At 34.8% G+C, this 23714-nt stretch overlaps 1 protein-coding gene across 4 annotated transcripts; it reads left to right on the top strand.

Annotated features, from left to right (window-relative positions):
* Window positions 1-1184: 1184 nt before the first annotated feature.
* LOC135105890 (G protein-coupled receptor kinase 2-like) lies at window positions 1185-23290 on the top strand. Of its 4 annotated transcripts, none has more exons than XM_064014533.1 (14): window positions 1185-1389; window positions 7009-7104; window positions 8651-8766; window positions 8980-9057; window positions 11193-11389; window positions 11802-12006; window positions 12283-12429; window positions 13815-13989; window positions 14368-14483; window positions 15205-15297; window positions 15627-15770; window positions 16337-16474; window positions 16896-17032; window positions 18942-23290. In XM_064014533.1, exons 1-14 carry the CDS (start codon window positions 1338-1340, stop codon window positions 18955-18957), a joined length of 1710 nt encoding a protein of 569 aa, XP_063870603.1. In that variant the 5' UTR covers window positions 1185-1337; the 3' UTR covers window positions 18958-23290. The 4 variants fall into 4 exon arrangements, with proteins under 4 accessions (XP_063870603.1, XP_063870604.1, XP_063870605.1 ...); XM_064014535.1 differs by having other exon boundaries at window positions 1186-1389; window positions 16896-17021; XM_064014536.1 differs by lacking the exon at window positions 1185-1389 and adding an exon at window positions 1586-1770.
* The last annotated feature ends 424 nt before the right edge of the window (window positions 23291-23714 follow it).

Below are 23714 nucleotides of genomic sequence, written 5' to 3'. Positions count from 1 at the left end.
CTAGCAATGCATGGTCCAAAAACGACAACTATTTCATCAAATTTATCTTTTACTGTAACCAAACTTGCACACCGCAGCCATGGCCTTGCAGGGGTCGCGCACTGATCAAGCTGGGAGACGTGCGTCAGGCCAGCGTCCGGCATGAACCCTGCCAGCGAGTGTCAGATGAACGGGCAGACTCTGGGAGGGAGGCGAAAGCGACTTATCTCCGCTTCGGCACGGCGCTGAGTAGATGCGTTCATCACAATTGTTTATGAAGCGATCATGAATGAACCTCTTGACACGCCCGCCACGGCCCCAGCCACTCACGTAGACGGGTATACCACTAGAGGTGATGCCTGTTTGCCCTCCACATTTCAGTACTCGTGGATTTTTTTTTTTAGTTCAGGAAGGCTGATTGATTTTGTTGAAGGGAACATAATGCGCAGCACTCGCCAAAGGCTCGTGGGATTATATATTGATTTTTTAAAATTTATTTATTGATTTACGTCTTAATTCTCTTGAAGCTATTTAATATCCATTTTCTGTCCAATCGAGGTCATCATTTTCATCCCAAAACACTATAATTTAGCATAAAATGAAACGTCTACATATATGATGAATTAAATGCAAAATGGATGTTAAGTTGAGTTAGTGACATTATTTATGAGAGAGCATTTGCGGCTTGTATCTGCTTTACTATCTTCCAGACCGAGTCTTGCTGTAGGTATCGACTCTTTGGCACCTCAGGTCTGCCAACCACAAGAGTCTATTCCTATCCTGTTAAAGATATTATTGATTCGAATAGATTAATAAAAAATACTTCTATATATGGCATTTCCTTGCATTTGATTTTGATTAACGGTATTTGTTTAAAATTAAAATATTGGTATAAAAATTGTGTTCTGTTTCCATTTGACGAGTAAAGAAATGACATTTTAGGAGTTATCTACTACACTCGGACATTTTACATAAACTATTCTGTCATACTGAAAAAAAAAAAAAGTGTAATATATGATAAGCTATACATATGTTCCAATCACGGATTATGCTAATACGGGAAGTCAGCAGTACTGTGTATGTGCATTGTACTTCCGTCTTGGTTTATACCGCTAAAAATCAAGATCGCTTCATTTGATATGATAGAATTGTTGCCAGCGGTGGGAATTGCATTGAATGTAAATCCTGCGTTGGTGCGGCGGAGCGGAGTGGCCGAGGCACGGAACATCGGTAGTGTTGGCAGGAGTGGAGTGCGCGCCATATTCCCCCGGAGCACCCCGCCCTGTGTCGCGTCTTGGCTTGAATGGCTGAGGGTCAACGCTGGCCCGAGGTGGTCATAAACTGTCAAACTGGAACTGATGGAATTAGAAAACATTGTCGCCAACACAGTGTACCTGAAAGCACGGGAAGGTAAGGAGGTGTATGAGAAGGTAGCAATGTCAGCGATAGTGTTACGTCCGCTCAGCTCAGCCCTCACTCACTCCCTGCTGGCTGTAATTGGATCATGTTCCCTTGCATTGAATGCCCATGAGAAAAAGTGAGACACAGTCCGTTAGGTGGTAAGTCGCAGTACTCACTAGACTAATTTCCATTGTCCCTGAGTGGAGCATGCTATAGAAACACGGCCAATTAAGCTGTAGCATCAGGCAGCGGAAATTGTCTAGAATTGGCGGCAGGATCACCCAGGGTCGCCAGGGCCTTGTCAAGCTTGTCCTGCCCAGGCTAGGCCGCTCCTGCCCCGGGAGACGCACCCTGGCGATGGATATGCAGAGAAAAGGCTGTGACAAATGAGTGAGTAGCAGTGACGTGAGGGACGAAGAGTGCGGCAGGAAGGTGTGGTGGTGTGGTGTGTTGCTGTGGTGGTGTGTGGGTTGTGTCAAAACAGTGCTGTGTGGTAATTACAACTGCCTTTTTCTTAATTATAAGTTCTCTTAAGCGTTAAATTCACAACAAGTCATATACTAGAAATAATAGATATATCAGGTTGGGACAATTTTAAAAAAATGAGTGCTTAATTAATTTTAAACAATACCTCGCCATGAACTGATGTAATGTGTTGTTAAATTCATCAGAAGTATTGTATAAGCTTTCGATAAAAAGGTAAGAAAATCAAAGGTGAACTCTGATTTATTTGATGAAAGTAATGAGTTAAAAACCTCAGTGTTTCATCCAACAATTATGCATGTAGTGAAGGGCCAGAATATGGTTTTTGTGCTTTATGTAAATTTGTTGTGAATTTGTAAATGAAGAACTAGAATGTTAAGTGATGTTTTTCATAGCATATGGTTGTTTTATACATGAGCCTACACAACTGCTGTGTATCAGGCAAGATAGATGTGTAGTGCAGGATAGATGCTCAGGAAATAGATTTCTGTGTGACTGATTCTTGCAAGATTCAGTAAATCCTACATGTAACATGAGTCCGGCTGTTTCCATCACAAACATTCAGAGTAAAAGGAAACCATAGCCTTCATTACACAGCCATGTAACATTTCACTGCTAAGTTACAAGTTCTGTGTGTATAACGTGTGGATGATTCAAATTTTGTTATTTAATTGAGTTTTCTCAATGTCTCCTCAATAATTTTTATGTGATTTTTATTTTTTTTTCATTAAGTGATTATCATTAAATTCAATGTGGAATAACTTGATTGATACTAGTTGCAGCTTTTAAATCATGTGTGAAACATAAGGCATTTGTGTTATTACATACATCATAGATCTCACTGTTGAGAGTGCTTTGAATTCTTGCATATTTTTAAGGAAATCAATAATAGTGTTCATAAAGAATTTTGAAGATTTAACTTGATTTGTCTTTATTCTGTTGTATAGTGGCTCTCCCTGACCATTGTAATCAGTCATGATATTGTGAAGACTTTATGGATTGAGGTGGTGTTCTTTGTCTGTATCATTTGTGTGACCAATGTCATGATGCTACTGCTTCAGCTATGCTTTGCTTGTACTAAATTGGCACCGTTTTGAAGAAGTTCTCCAGCTAAGAAGTTTTTATGATTGGTTACATTTAGTTTCGAAATGCTTTTCATTAAAATGAGGTCAAGAATGGAGGAAGGCAGTTGCATAGCCAAGAGACTTGATAGATGGCAGTCAGGCCCACAAAAGGGATCTAAGTAGCCTTGTTCCCCTGGTAGGAGGTCAAATCTTTGGTTAGATTTAATTATGAAAACCACCTCCTTATTACTTACATAGCCAAGAGGCTGACATATGGTAGTATGATATCTAAAATTTCTGATTTTGTCAGAGCAAACCTATTATTGCACAGTGCCTCAAACACTAAATCCTCCATCTGTCAACTTGAGACAACCTTCTAAATAACTATATCCTCCCTTCTTCAATGACATCCAACTGTCCCCATCTACACTGAAAATCCTCAGTCTGTCCTTTACCTATAATGTAAACTGGAAACTTCACATCTCATCTCTAGCTAAAATAATCATGAAGTTCAGCATTCTGAGTCATCTCTATTAGTTTTTCTCACTTCCCCAACAACTAACTCTATAGGGGCCTTACCCGTCCATGTATGGAGTACATTTCACGTGTATGGGAGTTCCACTCATACTGCTCTTAGACAGGGTGGAGTCAAAAGCTTTTTGTCTTATCAACTCCTCCCCTCTAACTGACCATCTTCAGTCTCCTTCTTCACTGCAGTGTTGCAATTTTCTGCTGCTATTTTCACACTAACTGTTCTGATCTTGCTAACTGCATGCCTCCCCTCCTTCTGTGGCCTTGCTGCACAAGAGTTTCTGCTTTCTTTCACCCTTATTCTGTCTATTCTCTAATGCAAGAGTTAACTAGTATTCTCAATCATTCATTCCCTTTTCTGGTAAGCTTTAGAACTTCCTGCCTCCTTCTGTATTTCCTCCTTCCTATGACTTTGACTTTTTCAAGAGAGGTGTTTCAAGACACTTGTCCTCTAATTTTGAACTACCATTTCAGACTTATTTTATTTTATTATATATATATTTTTTAAACACACATTCATATACATATTTATTTATTTACTTTATTTATTGTGTAAACTACAAGATATGTAAATGTCTGATAGGTCTCTAAAGAACAAAATACAGATTTAATACATAAAGGAAACCACTTAGTTGTTGAAACATTATCTTTTCCAAACTTTGTATGACTTTTTTGGTATCCCAGGAATTTCATACACATCATAAAGTCCATCAATACATTGCCAAGCTTTGCCCATAAGAGAGAAGAATCACAGCTTCCATAGCACTGAGTGGTTAACTAATTTATGTGCAAAGATGAAAAAAAAAAAAAAAATCTGTGACCAGTTGATGGATGTTACAGGATTGTCTTGCTTATTATATGTATATGTATATATATATATATATATATATATATATATATATATATATATATATATATATATATATATATATATATATATACATATATACATACACATATATAGTACACACACTCATTAAAATCTGTGGAACACAGAGTCAATCTCTGTTAGTAGGTATGTGAAACCAGTGAAAGGTTAAAGAAGACTAATGTGACATTTGAAGATAATGCCACAGGATATGGTGTTTGCAAGGATTTGAGACTTTAGTTTTAGTCTTTAGTCCTTGAGGTGTTTGTACTGAGATTGTAGGATCTTGCTCAGCCATTTAGGTAGATTTAGACAATCCTTAGAATCATAGATTCTGCTCTCGTATTGTATACAAGTTGAAGTGTATATCAAAGTTTTGCATAAAAAGAATACTAGATTAATGAAACCACAAATGCAGTTAGTTACATTTTTAGTTAAAGTGGGATTTGTACTTAATACATGCTTGAATGTAGTACTGAATATACCATTAGAATTTGAAGGAGCCCACACTGATTTACTTGAACTTTTATTTTAGCATAAAATGAATAAATATGAAGGAGCCATGGTTATCTGCATTTAAGGTGGATCTCAAATTGATATGTTTAACTTGCTTGATTATATTAGGATTGACTTGATAAAGCTTTTCTGTAATACTGGAATCTGCATCATGTCAGTAAATCAAGCAGTTGAAACTCAACAATGTCAAGTGCACATGCATATTTCTTCATGTGCAGGTAAATAACTGAGTGTGTGTGTGTGTGTTATTGCATGGTTGTATTTACCTAATTGTGACATGAAAGGAGATAAACTCATTCTCTCCCATCTCTATATCTACTAGTATTTAAGTTTTGCTTTAGTCATGAATACTTAGTGCATAGACCACTCCTTCATCCAGTCATGAATACTTACTGCATAGACCACTCCTTCATCCAGATGATTCCAAGCTTCTATGCTGTTGTGGGGAAAGCTGTTCTTCATTTGGTCTTCAGTCTTTTTCCATGTCTTGTATCTATTTCATTCCACTTGTCCTATCTATCTAGTTGTTCCACTGTCTTAATCCCTTTGAACACTGCAATAATGTCTCCTTCCTGTGTCATTTCTAAGAAGTTGCTGCCTTGACAATCTGTCTTTGTATGATAGGTCTCTCAAATTCTCAAATTAGGTACCATATTGGCTGCTGCTTTCTGTACTTTTTCCACTTTCCTTATACACTTTTTTTTTTTTTCCATGAGTTGATCCCACTATTGATTGTGTGTGTGTGTGTGTGGGACCTAGTCATGCCTACGGTCTACTGTTTGTGTGTGTGTGTGTGTGTGTGTGTGTGTGTGTGTGTGTGTGTGTGTGTGTGTGTGTGTGTGTGTGTGTGTGTGTGTGTGTGTGTGTGTGTGGTTCAAATGAATACAAATAATGCACTGTAATTTTGAAATATTAGATTGGTATCATGAAATGTTATCACCATCACCTTTGACATCTTAAAATTTTTTTTTTAGAACATGCATAATTGATGGACACAGCAGTCATGACCCCAGCATACCCTGACCATTGGTACTTTATTTTGTTTCACATCATAATTTCATCTCCCATTCTTTCTAACACATACTGTTCCATTATTTTCTCCTATGGTAAAAAGTGGATTGGTTGTATAACAAGGATTCATAAAGATATAACTTATATCTTGCATATGTAGGTAATTTAAGTTCATAATGTTAAGTGTATTCTTGATAAAGTACAGTGGATCCTTGGTCCTAGAACTTAATTCATTCTTGAATTCTGTTTGAAATCTGAAATGTTAAAAAACTGAAACCAATTCCCCTGTAGGAATTAATGTAAATTGGATTAATCCATTCCCAGACACCAGTCTACCTTGTCTTAGCAGCTTATGATAGACACTTCCACAGCCAAGATGGCTGCTTCACAACATCTTCAGCTCACAAATGACTTGTTTGCATCGAGGCAATTCAATGGGATCACATTTACCTTATTTTAAGGATCAAATTACTGTCTTACACTCTATGTCTCTCCCCAAATATATAAAAACAAAGTAAATATTTATAGAAGCTATAAATTAGTAATAAACAGCAGCTTTTGCTATGTTTTTTTAATATTTGAAATCAAGTAACTTTGTTCTAGAACCGAATTATAGTACTGCAACTGAAGCAATAAGGAGTTCAAAATTTTGTTTGAAAACCGATTTGTTTGAAAAGGGAGGCATTCGGTAACCAAGGTTCCACTGCATATGATATATAATGTTGATTAATATGAATAACATGTGTAATGTCAGATTTTGTGATAGGTTATTTCTCTGTAGAACACTGGTGGAAGATGTATGTTTTGAGATTCAAAAGAAGTGATACTGGATGACATATGAGACATTGTTTTTACTTGATAACTTTCATAGGAAGGGAACAATACAGGCAGTGCAGAGTACACACTATTACTACATATTCATGAGGGTGTTATCTAGGTTGGCATTACCATAAAGAGGGCTGTCACTCTTGACATGTTGAGTGGATATTGTCTGGTTAGGTGTGTGTGTGTGTGTGTGTGTGTGTGTGTGTGTGTGTTAGAAAGGTAGATAAATATAAGTATAGACATATGGTCTATGGAAAAGAATGTGTGGATTTGTTTTTCTTACCTGTTTCTGTTGGTATCAGTCTTCAATTTTTTTTTTTCTTCTTTCAGGAGGTTCAGACAGCAATAAAGGAAAGAGTAAAAAATGGAGAAGATTACTACAATTTCCGCATATATCACAATGTCTAGATTTAAAAAGCAAAATAGGTAAGTGCAGAGTTTTTTCCTTTTTCTTATTTTGAATGAACTATTAATATTGTTGCTTAACAAGTAGTGTTGGCTTCTGCTACAGCCTCATTATTGTTTTGACATAGTGGCAACTGCCATCAGGTTTTCAGATGTAATTGTGGTGATGAGATTTGCAAACATTTTATATTACACCATTTTTATCATGTATTTTTGTTAAGTTTGGCCAAACAGAATAGCTCATGCAGTAAGAGTCATGTAATGGGGAACTTATATGTAGAGGCTTCCACTAGATGTCTCATGCTGACTCATTAACCTGGAAAAGTCACTGATTATTATAACTTAATGTTCATGCTAGGAACTCTTCATTATGCAATGAGCAAACACATCATATACAGTCAATTAACTTCATAGTTAAAATTATAGATAACTGTAATTATCTTTTCCTGAAAACTGAACCAGATTGTACAACATCTTGCAACATTGCAAGGTTTTCTCATATATTAAAAGTAGGTCAAAGAGAGTCTTGCTAGCCTCGAAAAATGTTAACTCAGATTTTCAGAAGTGTACTTTATTTTTCGTATGCTGGTAGGTCTTTTTACTGAAAAAGCCAATAACTGAATTTTGAGCAAATTTCTTTACTTAAGATTCAGGACAGATGTTCTCAGGCTTAGATGGACTTGTGTCTGTTGCTAGGCTGCTACATACAAGTCTGTAGTGAGGAGGCAAGATTCAAGACCTATTCTAAAAGCAAGATTAGTTTGATACAGCAGGAGCCATGAGGGCCAGGGGATAGACACAGGCAGCATAGTGAGTGCAACAGCACTGTGCAGATGTACTAAACAGTAATTGGTCAGAGCTGATCTTCAGGTGTTGACTGCCCCTAACCCCAGTTTCCTAGTGTACATTTTTTATTCATTGCAGTATATGAACTTTATGCCAAAAGACATATTGATGTGCTAAAAATTTTACATTTCTAAGACTTAAATGTAAGTTAAAGATATCAACTGGAACCCAGTTTGGCATATTCTTTTTAAAATAGGAAAAAATTCTGTGCTGTTGCAAGATGTTGAAAAATATGTTTTTTTTTTTTTTTTTTTTTTTTTTTTTTTTTTTTTTTTGAAGAAATACAATAGCTATAGCTTTTCTTTAATGCATCCCACATTTTTGCCAAGAAATTTATTGATACATCAGTATTGTTTGCTAATGTTTTGACAAAGAGGTTTTTGGACAATCACAGGAAAGTCAAGGTAATTAGGGGCTCTTTTTCAGGCCAGTGAACCACTACAGTGGTTCTGCATAGTGGCAGAAATTTCAGTCTCATTCAGTTGATTCATTAACTGATACATGCAAGACATGTTATACTAGTGACTGATATATACAAGATATACTTGTGTATAGTATTACAGGTTGCTCACAGAGTTGTTTACAAAGAGAAGAAAAGAATGTTGAGAAATGTTGCAGTGTTATTCATACATAATTATTGAAATTTTCCATATCCTTATCATTTTTTACATATTTAATTTCTTTTATTTTTACAATATTCTATCTTCATTGTTTATTTCAGATGTAAGATACAGCTATGTAGTGGATCAGCAGCCCATAGGAAGATTGTTGTTTCGACAGTTTTGTGAAGCTGTAAAACCTGTGTACCATAAGTACAATATTTTCCTAGATGAAGTTGTAAGTAATATTTAGTTACATATATTTGTCATAAATGTAATGAGCTATTTCTGTCATGGGTGTACTGGTGATTAAGATTATTTGTTCTCTGGTGTATATATATATATATATATATATATATATATATATATATATATATATATATATATATATATATATATATATATATATATATATATAGTTATTTATTTATTCATTCATTCATTTTTTCAGGAAACATACCAAGTTGAGGTTGATGAGAAGAGACGAGAGTTGGCACATACCATCTTCAACAAATATCTTCAAAGGACTGTAAGTTTATTGTTTATATTTTGGTTTGATTTGCTTTGTGTACTTGTCTTTTATATTATATTTTTATAACAATTTAATTTCTCTTTAAAGAAAAGGTGAAGAAAATCAGTGATCCTTACTAATTGTTTATTTTGTTGATGAATTACTTAACACATTTAACACACACGATGCTTCAAGGACAACATGAAAAGGATACAAATCACAAGGAATTATTTATTCTTAAGTTTACAGTTTGAATGTTATGATTTTTACATGATGCTACACATCTTATTGGCTTTCTGTTTAAAGTGTGAACTTTCTTTTTATTTAAAATCATTAACATTCCTGTTTCTTCTGACCATGACCATATATTATCTTGTTTTTCCCAATGAATACACAAATACTTATGAATTTTACTCCTGGCAACTCATTGCATGTAATGATGACCCTGACCTTTATGTTGTTATTACTGCATCTACATCCATCACATTATCTTACTGAGCTATATCAGTCAGCTCCATGTGAAGCACTACATACCTGTGCTTTGTGTAATTTATTCATCCTCTTCATTTTGCACTGTTCTTAGCATTTCTTGATGCTCCAGTGGGGAATCCCCCTCCATTGCTCCTTTGGGGAATCCCCATCTAGTCTGCTCCACTTGGGAGATCCCCTTCCACTACTCTGCAGGGGAATCCCCTCCCATTTATCTTGGCAGGTTGCCCACTTCTGACTGCTTTTGATTTGTATAACAAACTTTATTCTTCACAACTTTTCTTTTTAGTTCATTACTTTGAGAAAATGGAAATTAGCATTTACTTCTTGATTCATTTATTTTTTCATTTATTCTTTTTTTTACAAGAACCCATGTTCTTCATGATTTTTTATTTGTTTATTTAATTATTAGGTAGTTTGCATGTATGTTTGCACACACACACACACACACACACACACACACACACACACACACACACACACACACACACACACACACACACACACACACACACACACACACACACACACACACACACACACACACACACACACACACACACACACACACACACACACACACACACACACACACACACACACACACACACACACACACACACACACACACACACACACACACACACACACACACACACACACACACACACACACACACACACACACACACACACACACACACACACACACACACACACACACACACACACACACACACACACACACACACACACACACACACACACACACACACACACACACACACACACACACACACACACACACACACACACACACACACACACACACACACACACACACACACACACACACACACACACACACACACACACACACACACACACACACACACACACACACACACACACACACACACACACACACACACACACACACACACACACACACACACACACACACACACACACACACACACACACACACACACACACACACACACACACACACACACACACACACACACACACACACACACACACACACACACACACACACACACACACACACACACACACACACACACACACACACACACACACACACACACACACACACACACACACACACACACACACACACACACACACACACACACACACACACACACACACACACACACACACACACACACACACACACACACACACACACACACACACACACACACACACACACACACACACACACACACACACACACACACACACACACACACACACACACACACACACACACACACACACACACACACACACACACACACACACACACACACACACACACACACACACACACACACACACACACACACACACACACACACACACACACACACACACACACACACACACACACACACACACACACACACACACACACACACACACACACACACACACACACACACACACACACACACACACACACACACACACACACACACACACACACACACACACACACACACACACACACACACACACACACACACACACACACACACACACACACACACACACACACACACACACACATTAATACTTGTGTAAATGATATATTAATGCCTTTATTGTGCAGGTTTTAATATTGGTATATTTTAGTCTTCAGCATGTCATATAGTGGGGATCCTGAATGAGTCCTTGATAGTGACTTGTAAGGAAAACCTGGACACTGCAGGGAAGGAGCTGTTCCTTGGTTGTGCAGCAGAAGTCAAGCTCTTCCTGGCTAATGAGCCTTTCAAAGAATTTGAGGCTTCCATGTACTTTCATAGGTATTTACAATGGAAGTGGCTAGAAAGGTGAGATTACCATGTTTTGCTGCTTTTTTATTGCAGTGAAATTATAAATGCCTTATTTTTATTAAAGGTGATTGTTTTTCCCATACTAGTTCATTCATATGTGTATGATTGGAAATTATATGAATTAATGGATATATATGTATTAATTGATTTAGTGGCCTTCAAGCTGATGTTGGATATGCTTCAAAGCTTATCTAGTTTACTGTCAAAGTTTTGATAGCTTTAGAATTCATGTGATGTTTATATGTATATATACTTGTTTTATCAATCTTTTAGAAATTTTGTTTTGATTTTTAAAATGCTGTATTGATAATTATACATCCTAGGTTATTATTATTTATTTATTTATTTATTTATTTATTTTATTTATTTATTTATTTTTTTGTAATCCTCACATTTGATGCATTCCCAGTCAACCTGTAACGTACAAGACCTTCAGGATGTACCGGGTGCTGGGGAAGGGAGGCTTTGGAGAGGTGTGTGCCTGTCAGGTGAGAGCAACAGGCAAGATGTACGCTTGCAAGAAGTTGGAGAAAAAGAGAATAAAGAAACGCAAAGGTGAAGCAATGGTGCTCATAGAAAAGCAAATTCTACAAAAAATTAATTCCAGATTTGTTGTAAGTATTGCTTTTCTATTTTGAAAGTAACAATTGAAATTTGATGATTGTAGTAAATCTCAAACAGGGCAATCTAGTTTAAGAATGAAAGATATCACCCTGGAAGGTTGTATTCTTTAGCAAAGTCTACTTTGAACTAATTATCCATAATGGTGTTTCTTGTAATTAGAATTAGGAGAGAGTGTTGCAAATCTATCTACTGTTTATACTAGGTCTTGCAATCAGTTGTTAGTCTTACTTGCCCAATTATTTATTGACTCACTTATTTTCTTGCAGGTTAGTTTAGCATATGCCTATGAGACCAAGGATTCACTGTGTCTGGTGTTGACAATAATGAATGGTGGTGACCTCAAGTTCCACATCTATAATATGGGTGGGGACCCTGGTTTTGACCAGGAGCGAGCCATTTTTCATTCTGCTGAGGTAATTAAAAGTATATTACTGTATCTGTACTGATCACCATGGACTTATGACCTGTCCAGCTTAGAACTGACTGACTTTATGACCATAACTGCAATCTGCTTTTGGCCAGCTGATTGTAATAGATGGATTCGGTAAATACTTCTCCTCCTCTTCCTCCTCACTTGTGTTGCCACTAAAACTTGTTTCATTCTTGTTTTCCAGCATATATTACTCGTCACTCACTCAGCAGCTTGTACAGTACTAATTGCATAATCTGACTTCTGACCAAGTCGACTTACAACTTATCAGTCAGAACTGATTGTGGTCATATGTCAATGGCAGCCTGTATTTCTGAAATGACATATCTGAACTGTTAGTCAGTTAGTTGTACTGAAACGTATACACTCATACGTATATTATATCTTTTTAAATGCTTTCAATTTACCCTACAAAAAATATATAAAAGTATGAATAATAGCATGAACATATAGTTAAGGGTGCTGCTGTTGGGGGGTGGGGGTGAGGTTGGAAATGTCACTTTTTTCTGAGAAAGTCTAGGATATACCTGGATTATTTAGCAACACTGATGAAATTTTATGGCTCTATTCATATTTGTTGAGTTATGGCCTGAAATATGAACTCTACTCTGTTAATTTTTTCATCTTGCACGATGGTATTCACATACTATTCTGCCTCTGCTGTGAAAAATTTGGTAAATTTTTATGGAGTGCTTCAAAATATATCTCTACTTGACAATTTAGACTCAGTTGGCCTATGAGGGAGTTTGAAGGCTACTAAAATTATTCACTGGGGCTCAGTGCCCTAGTTGGCCTATGAGGGAGTTTGAAGCCTACTAAAACAATTCAGTGGGACTCAGTATCCTGAAGAGAATGGAGGTGTGTACAGCATTTCGTCCACACTCTCCACTTTATTACATGCTGTTGGCACACCACAATCATACTGAGGACACCATATTGCTTAAATTACCAAGACAAAAGAGAGAGACATGTTGAAAAAACAAAGGACAAAAGAAATGAGTGATGAGATGGCAGACCTTCCACCTCTGTTGCCCTTTGTGATGTGCCATCACTTCATAAATCAATCTTGCTTGATCCTTCATCATCCAAGAAGCATAATTTTTTTCATTGGGATTGACATTAGAGGATCATTATTAGAAAAAACAGAAGAGGATCACACCTGTGAAGATGACGATTGGCCCAGAGCACTTATTTATATACTGATTTTGACTTCCCATAAAAATTTCATGGCAAAAGAATGAACAATAAGAATTTTTAAGAGGAAGGCTCCCTTGATTTAAGTGGAACTCCAGGTATTGGTGTGGTTTATGTAAGTGGAACTATTATCCAGATGATAGTGTGGTTAATGTAAGTGGAACTGTTTTTCAGGTGTTGTGTGGTCTGGGACACTTACACACACAGGGTATTGTATATAGAGATTGTAAGCCGGAGAATATCTTGTTGGATGACCATGGGCATGTCCGAATATCTGACCTTGGCTTAGCTGTCCAGATTCCAGAGGGAGAGATGGTGCGAGGCAGAGTGGGCACGGTGGGCTACATGGGTAAGAATCACATGAACAATATTTTTGTACCATTTCATTCATATTTCTGCATTTTCTTGGTTTCTTGAATACCCTTCTCATGGGGGGATGAGCTCATCATGTGATCATCCCTGCTATGGCACATCATATGTACCTTTCAGTGAACACGATTTTCTCCATTGTTTTCATTATTTATTGATTTTTTTTTATGTATGTTCCTCTTTTACAGTATCTTTAGTAAAAAAAAATTTAAGTCTTATATTAGTGATTATGCCAATCATTTTTACTCATGCATCCTAAAATTGTTACAATGAGACAAGTATAATATTGTTGTAAATATACAAAATACATTTTTGTCAATATGCATTAAAAAATTATTTATTTTTTCACCCCCTTCAGCACCGGAAGTTATTGACAATGAAAAGTACACATTTTCTCCTGATTGGTTCAGCTTTGGCTGTCTCATCTATGAGATGATTGAGGGACAAGCACCTTTCAGGGCAAGGAAAGAGAAGGTTGGTACTTGAGCCATATGTGTTCCATGCTTTCCTTTTGCTTATGCATATTATTATAAATTGCAATTGCAGCATGTAAATTAACTAGTATTAAGAAGTAAGACTCTGGGAGACTAGATTTGCTTAAATTGAAATAGGCATTGTTTATATAGCTTGTTTAAAACTGCCAGAATCCTGTGTTGTGCTGTTTCATTTGCATATCTTTGAGGTTTCTGAGGTGTCTTCAAAATTATCCTGCTGTATTTATATTTTAATTTGATTTAATTTTTCTCTTGATAGCCTTAACTTGATAGCCATGTCATTGCAGTATACCAAAAGAACTTGGGTTCTTGAAACAAAGTTGATCACGTATTTTTAATATGCAGCACAGTTACTGTAACCATTACATCACACTTGTGTACATGAAATAATCTTGCACTTAAGTCACCAGTTATAATGAGAATACAAACTTTTACTGTTTTGGAAATTATCTTGCTTCTGTGTATTCATTAATAGTCTGCCCATTTAGCAGCTGGAAAATAAACTTGCAATGTAAATGTAATTAAGTAGTTGATTAGATTAACAAATTGAAGGTGGAGCCACAGATCTCACCATCTTGCTTGCAGAGTTGATTATTTTCCATGTATTGCTGTAACTGGTATCAACAGTCAGCTTTTTATAAGAGTGTTGTGGTATTGTACTGCTAGTGATGGGGGTTGATGAACCTGCTGTTGTCTCCCAGGTGAAGCGAGAAGAAGTAGATCGTAGAGTCAAGGAACAGCAAGAGACTTATTCGCATAAATTTTCTGAGGAAGCCAAGTTAATATGTCAGCAGGTAAGTCTACATTTCTTTTTAGTCTGAACTGTTTTGATACAACCCAGGTTACATGGAGTTACTAGATTTGCTGAGTCAATATTGTAAGAATGGGATTGATATCAGTGAAGTGGGAAGTCAGAATTTGCAGTCATTCAACATTGTGTGTTGAATAATATTAATGAATTGAGAAAAGAGCCTATTGTAATTTACATTTTCTAGATAGTATTCCTTCCTAAATAAAGAGCGGAATTTTCATGCCTGTTAGATAATGGTATAATCTTTAAAAATAAATATTCTGTCACATAATCTGTCACAAGTATGATTCTGAGAGTATGTATTTTTGGCAGTTATTGAAAAAGAGTGCACGGGAACGGCTAGGATGCTCAAGGGGAAGGCAGGGAGTAGCAGAGGTAAAATCTCATGCCTTCTTCAAGAACATAAATTGGAAGCGGTTAGAGGCTGGGATGTGTGAACCTCCCTTTGTTCCAGATGTAAGTACACTATGTGCAAACTGTTTTTTGCTTGAAATAATCAATGATGAATATTATTACAATAGATTGTACTTGAGGTAACATTTTATGTCCTAACCAGGAAAGTAATTTATATATACAGCTGTTGATTACTATCTTATTTAAATAGTTTAAATAGTGTGTGATGTCTGCACTGATTAGGATGGGTGTTGACTTTATGAGAATGCAATTGTATAGTGAGGTAGAATAGACAAAATCAAATTAATGATCTCATAAGCAGGGATGATACTAGAGTCCATAGAATTAATCTATAGAGTGTTAAAGAGATATTTTGTAACTTGACCTTTACAGGTTTTAAAGACATATTTATTTCTTAGCCTTCTCAAAGAAGATAAATTCAACTCTTAGGTAATTTATAGAACAATATTTTTTCAGGCATTAGCTATTTAAAAATCTGGTTAAAAACAAAACTTACAAAGCTCTCTCTCTCTCTCTCTCTCTCTCTCTCTCTCTCTCTCTCTCTCTCTCTCTCTCTCTCTCTCTCTCTCTCTCTCTCTCTCTCTCTCTCTCTCTCTCTCTCTCTCCAGCCTCATGCGGTGTATGCAAAAGATGTATTGGACATAGAGCAGTTCAGTACAGTGAAAGGAGTCAATCTTGATGCAACTGATGACTCTTTTTACTTAAAATTCAACACTGGTTCTGTGTCTATCCCTTGGCAACAAGAAGTAAGTTACACACACACACACACACACACACACACACACACACACACACACACACACACACACACACACACACACACACACACACGCACACACACACACACATATATATAATATAATATAATATAATATATATATATATATATATATATATATATATATATATATATATATATATATATATATATATATATATATATATTTTTTTTTTTTTTTTTATTTATTTATATTTTTTTTTTATCACTGCATGCATTAGCTATGATGGATATAAATGAGTCTTTACTAAATTATGCAATCAGTTTATGATTTATGTAAATAGAAAAAAAACTCTTCATTGTGACTTGGAATCAGCTTTGATCAACTTCTTTTAAACCTATAATTTTTTTTTAGTTCAGCTCACAGTATAACTCATCTTTTATTACAGATGATTGACACCAAGTGTTTTGCGGAGCTTAACCAGTTTGGGCCCAACAACACTCCTACTAATGATCTGAGGCTAGACCTGCCTCCACCTGAGGACAGCAAGAGCTGCTTCCCCTTCAGGCGACGGGTATGCTGCAGGTCTGGTGTTTAGAGAGATCACTATCAGTATTGTCTTTGTCTTGGCTCACCTTCCTCATCCCTGCACACCTTGCCATAGCATCGCTAGGTTACACATTTTTAGAAATTTGCTTATGTAGGAATGATTATCTGTTTATTTGTACTTGTATATATTGATGGTTAGATTTGCAAGAAGAATTATATTTGTGGCATTAAACTTAAAAATACAAGAATTTTGAAATTATGCTTGACAAATTTTTTGTGGGTTGTAAGGAATCTAGATATCAGAAACATTTTGGAGTTCTTATAGATCTTTAAGAAACTGTCTGAAAAATACATTGAAGCTAAGACACATGATTCAAAATATATGATAAAGAAAATGTAAATAAAAGACATGAAGATATTGTGTGGAGGAAGACATGGGTAGTTTGAAAATCAGAAAACTCTAAAAATGGAAGATAGTCATAAACAGATGAATTTTAAGGAAAACTGAAGATGTTAAACAAAATGGTGAATATAAATAAAAAGCCAAGAATGTTAATATGAGAGCAAAAGACAGTTGTGAATAACTAAAGGATAGTGATAATTATTTATCTATCATCTGTATGATAGAGGTTAAAATGGTGGTATATGCTATAGCTGCTTTTGGTCTTGGCACTCATTTCCATCTCTTTGGCTCTTGAGCCTGTGGTGAATAACATTCCTTACTCTGGGACACAGGAGCACTGTGACATCCAAAATTCCACAGTTTACCCATCCCAGGTTTTCCTAGGTACCTGTTTGTCAGTGTGCTGACTACTGTAGCCTGGATTCAAACTGGGGCCTGTAGAATTGCAGTCAGGTGTGCTAGCAACTGCACCATAGAGGTGCTATCTATAATAGGCTGACTGAAAAGGATGCATATGCATCCTGAGTCACATGTGCAAGCATTCCCTCACATCTGAGCCACTAAGGCCATAGGGAGCATGTGTTATTCAATGGTTAGTTGCATAGTATATCCAACAGTTTCTGCAGCATGACCCTACATTGTAACTGGTTTATTCATGCTGCATCATAATAGACCCCCATCCCTCTTTCCTACACCTGACCTGATCTGCTATTGAGGAAGTTACTTGTGTTACACTGGTGTATACTGGTTATAGTTCTTTGGTGGTCAGAAATGTTACTTCATTTAAATCTGCAAGAAATTGTAAGGTGAAGTATCAGGTCCTTAGTTTAGGTTGAAATGGATGTGGTAATGCAAGTACATCTGTATTTGAGTTATATATTGTATATGTTATTGAAAATTTTTCATAGAGCATTGTTGATTATTGAACTTTGGCCTGAAATTTTTTCATACAGCATTGTTGATTATTGAACTTTAGGTTTTATTTGGTGTATGTATATTTATGTCGTATTGTAGAGGCATGTTTAAATTGAGTAGTAAAAATCTTTTCTACAGATTGATTTTTTGCATGTTTCATTGTTATGAATTTGCTTACATCTAATATTGCATTTTTTGTTGATTTAAATTAACATGTAGAAACAGTAAAATCTACAAGAAAAAAGAAAAGATTGAGTTCAAAAAATATAAACGATAAGGTCACAAGATAAAAAGTTTTGCTCATATAGTTCAAGTGAATTAGGATTTTTATACCAAGTTAGATTATTTTTCAGAGGTTAATCACATGCATTATTAATTAGAAAAGAGACAAAACTTAAGTATCAAGTTATTGGGTAACTACTGAACTTTTAAAACCAAGATTTTCTCTCTCTCTCTCTCTCTCTCTCTCTCTCTCTCTCTCTCTCTCTCTCTCTCTCTCTCTCTCTCTCTCTCTCTCTCTCTCTCTCTCTCTCTCTCTCTCTCTCTCTCTCTCTTTTGCAACTGATTTAGTATGAGACTCAGTAGAAATAAGGGCTTTGCATGTAACTCTGTGTTTTGATTTTTCAGCGTCGGAGGTAGCTAGGTGAAGTGTAAAGAGCCAAGAATCATCTTCATCAAGAACATGTTCATTACCTCAAAATTCTTGCTCTACATTATTGAACGTGGAAAGTTCAAAATTGAGCATTGACAGTTTCATCATCCATGTTCCTGCAAGGTAGCAGTAGCTCCCAGGAATTCATTGTAAAGTGACAAGTTCATCATCATTTATGGAATTCATCTTCCATTAGTCAGCCATGAAGAAGAAGCACGGATGTTATCCTGTTCATTGTCCATTTTGTGCCAAGTAAGAAAATGAAAATGCTGATGGTTCCCTAACTTTAATCTGTTGTCAAGAACAGGGATAGTGGAGTGTAAAATATTCTAATTAGGCTTATTCAGTTGTAATTTTGTCTAAAATACTCTGCTCACCCATCTTGATATTAATGTTACCTAATGATAGCATGTGGGAAAACACTTATATAGTTCCAGTTTTAGGAATATAAATTATAAATAATATATTTGCACAGTATCTGGCTCATTTATGTGTACTACATGCAAATTTGGTGGTGTACACATTTTAAAAGACATGTGCATGTACACACATTATTTGAGATTGTGTGTCATGTGTGATATATTAACATGCAAAGTGTGCATTCTTGTGTGCAATAATATAGGGAAGAGGTTGGCAGACTATTGCTAATTGGTGCCCATTGGGTTAAGCAATCAGTTGATTTCTTCTGGTTCTGTTTAGACCCTGTATGTGGCAAAGGTCACTGGCCGGGGCTGCAAGAATGATGTGTTTGATGTACTTGCCTCATCATAAATAAGTACTTTCAAATAATTCTGGAGAAATTGATATCTCCTTCAAAGGCACACTTACAGATTATAAATATTTGTTTGTTGACTTGAACATTAATCTGGTAAACATTTTGGATGTTTACTAATGAGGACTCTTGGATAGAAAGAGACGAAAGCATGAAATTGCTCAAGAAGGAAGACTGAGTGCCAGATGGTGGTGATGCAAGCCACACGGGGTGTTTTATTTTGTGATGCCATTATTGGGTTTGTGATCCCCACCAAAAGCAGAACACCTCCAGCACCTTCCTTAATAGCCACAATTTTTTAGTTGATAATATTAAAAAGTGATAGGTCAGTATTTTTTTCTGTATAGTCATGACTTGTTCATTGCATCAGACTATCACAATCTTTTATCCATAAATTAGAACATAATCATCTCACTTATACATGTTATCATTGTCATGGTTTTACATGCTTTAATTATTATATTTAATGATTACATAAGATGAGTAGTACCAAATCCTTGAGTGCAGGGAGCCTTACGCAACACCGATAGGTGGAAGTGCATTTTCAAGTTGTTATTATTATTATTATTATTATTATTATTATTATTATTATTATTATTATTATTATTACTAGTACTGTTTTATTATTAGGATTGTCAACATTATTATTATTATTATTATTATTATTATTATTATTATTATTATTATTATTATTATTATTATTATTATTATTATTTTGTTGATGTTTTTGTTATATCTGCATTTCAAGAAACACTTGTGTTCACCTTAGGCAAATGTTCAAGAATGATCAGATATCTGAAAAGTTTCAATGAACATTGATGTATATTTCATATGGTTGTTTTAGAACCTGGAAACTATCTTTCTTCACTTACACACAGTGTTTTGACCAAACAAATAGTTATACTATATTTATAAGTTACTGTTCACAATAACTCATTGTAACATTTATGTGGAATGGTACTGGCTGATAAAAAGATGAAACTTAAGAATTTTAATATTAGTTTTTATATGAGAGGCAAAAGATTCAAAGATTGTCAAGAAGCAGTGTTTAGAGAAAATTGTCCATAAGACTTACTACATTGAAATTAGCAGGCTGATTCATCATTCACTATGCTATGCCAGATCTGGTCTGATGTTTATATTTCACAAATTTCAAGCACTTTGCAAAATTGCAAAAATTATTTTTTTATGAAAGCAATCACGGATTTTTTGCACGTAAAGCTTCCAACAAAAACTAAGATTGCATTTTTTTTTATTATTATTATTATTATTATTATTATTATTATTATTATTATTATTATGATAATGATAATTATTTTTTTTTCTTTTATTATTTTTATTAATTAATCAGATTTAATTAATTAATTATTATTGTTTTTATTTATTTATTTATTTTTTTTGGGGGGGGTGATAGGAGATGATGGTTATTTGTAGTATGTGAACTTGAAAAATTTATGTAGTCCAAGCCTCACTTGTATTGATGGTGCCATGTGATGGAAAGTTAATTTTGAGTTGTGGCCAGCAACACATGTTTGGGGCATTTTTATTTATTTATATTATATCTTTCTTTTTCTTCATCTTTGTAGTAGGTTAGATTTCATTATTTGAAAGTTTTAAGGTTTTGTGATAACTGTGCAAATAGATTCAGTCTATAGGTTTGTGTTTGGACAAAAGTTGATGAGTAAAATTTTGGCCCAGATTTTTACTTATTGCTGATACAGACCAGAGTGTTGGATATGGCAAAGTGAAAGTAAAGGAAAGGATGGTAACACAGTAGTTAACTGAAGATTCATTAATGGGTCAGGCCAAATGATAAGTTGTTTTAAAATGAGCAACTAGGTAAAACTATTTTACAAGAATCCAGATTTCAGAGCATCATGAAAAAAACATTTAATTTTGTTTAAAAATGTGTAAAAAGAAACATCATGTGATGACAAAAAGTCACAATAGTATTATTTTACATGTTATTGAGAGTGAAAAATTATCAGGATGTAATTTTACTTGCACCATAAGTGTTCAGTAATTTTCAGAACATAATCAGAGTGCACATAATTATGTCCTGTAAGCAAGTTGCAGGCTACTATTCTTACACATCTAATGTGTTTTCTTTTAGCCATTATGTATTTTAATTAGGTTGGCCAAGCTGAAATAGTTGTGGAAAATAAATTGCCATAGAGGAGTAACTGTGCAGGCACAGGAGCCTCAGAGGTCCCTTAAAGGGTGGGCATGTGTGCAATTGTCCAAGTCTGAAGAATGTCTACTAGGTAATTAGAACTTGAGCAGAGAACTGTAAGCTATTCAAGCTTACTATCATGATTCCTTGGCACCTCAATCATAACTGTTATTTGTATTAGTTTTGTAAAACTTGCTAAAATTCATAATCTATTTGACCATGAAATTCACAACTAATTTAAAGCAAAGGTAGAATTACTGTTATTGCTTGAAACAGTGCAGCAAACAATTAGATGATAATATATATAAATCATATTAGTTTTTTTTTTTTTTTTTTCCCAAGGGATGGAGTTGGGTGTACAAATGCTAAATATAAAATTTACAATACTTTCAAAAGGTATCATGTTTGCTATTGTTTAAAATTTATGTTTCATATATTTATTTAAAGTTTTATATCAGTCTTGCTAGTTTGCTTTCAGATACCATACAGGGTCTTGTGGGAGAACTCTTGTGAAACTTGCTAAAGGAAAATGATGTTTGCAATAAAAGACCTCCCACAAGATGTTACCCTACACATGTCAGCTGTCCATGACTTAGGAGTAATTATACAGCATAGTGAATTCCCACACTTTTTCTGACTTTTCCATTAACTTGCACATGCAACAAAACTGTGTAACTTTGTAGTGAATATTAAAATGTGTAAGACTCAAAGCCTTGGTTGCATTTTTCTATTTGACTGTTTTGTGTTAACTTTTGTCTGCATTATGTTCAAATAGTTATCCTTTTAAATGACTTGTCATTGTCTTCATTATCTATTCATTATTATTATTGTTTTTTTTTTTTACTATACATTCCCTGATTGATTCCGTTGCAACTTAACGTCATTGGTGAATTAACCATGAAGTTAAGATTACATTTGATTGAGATTGAAATTCCAGGCAGCTTCTGTCTAATAATTTTTTCCCCTTCATGTTTTATTTACAGGTTTAGGGATGCTGTTCTTCTAGACAACAAAACTGATTAATCATAAATGAAAAGATGTTGCTTTTAAGTTACTGTTGTTTCTTCCTTCATCACTGGAGCTTATGTTAACATACTGTAGGTATCAAGATATATGACGTACACTGTTTTGGCTTTACCTAGATTAGGTACACGTGTAGGATGACATGTCCTGTATTGTTAGTGATTTTTTGTTGGTTTTATTTTGTATTTATGGTTTATTTATTTTTTTTCAATCGAACATGTTCCACTGAATTATTTTTTTAGTGTATTAATAATCTGTGATCAAAGATTGTGGTGGAAGATGAGAATGTACATTGAGCTGTGTGTGTAATACCTGTACATAAACTCCCACTGTATATAGAACTACTTCTCATTGTTTCGTAAGTTTTCTACTTTTTTCCAGGTTGTAAAATAATAAGGCATGCAGGTAATATATATATCTTACAAGGGATTTAGGATATACATACATACATACAATATATATATATATATATATATATATATATATATATATATATATATATATATATATATATATAAATATATAAATATATATATATATATATATATATATATATATATATATATATATATATATATATATATATATATATATATATATATATACATACATACATACACACACACACACACACGAGTATATATATGTGTGTGTATATATATATATATATATATATATATATATATATATATATATATATATATATATATATATATATATATATATGTATATCATGTATGTATACAGTATATATATTGAAGTTGTCTATGGTAAATCCCC

The sequence above is a fragment of the Scylla paramamosain genome, chromosome 12 (genome assembly GCF_035594125.1).
Source record: "Scylla paramamosain isolate STU-SP2022 chromosome 12, ASM3559412v1, whole genome shotgun sequence".
NCBI classification, from domain to species: Eukaryota; Metazoa; Arthropoda; class Malacostraca; order Decapoda; family Portunidae; genus Scylla; species Scylla paramamosain.
Note: the sequence above shows the minus strand (reverse complement) of the source record. Positions and strands in the feature narration are given on the sequence as shown.

Bases quoted from the DNA above. Each gene is read 5' to 3' on its own strand.
- LOC135105890 (XM_064014533.1), top strand. From the start codon at position 1,338: ATGGAATTAGAAAACATTGTCGCCAACACAGTGTACCTGAAAGCACGG. The intron at 9,058-11,192 runs GTAAGTTTATTG...GGTATATTTTAG, and splicing joins ACAAATATCTTCAAAGGACT to TCTTCAGCATGTCATATAGT. The intron at 16,475-16,895 runs GTAAGTTACACA...CTTTTATTACAG, and splicing joins CTATCCCTTGGCAACAAGAA to ATGATTGACACCAAGTGTTT.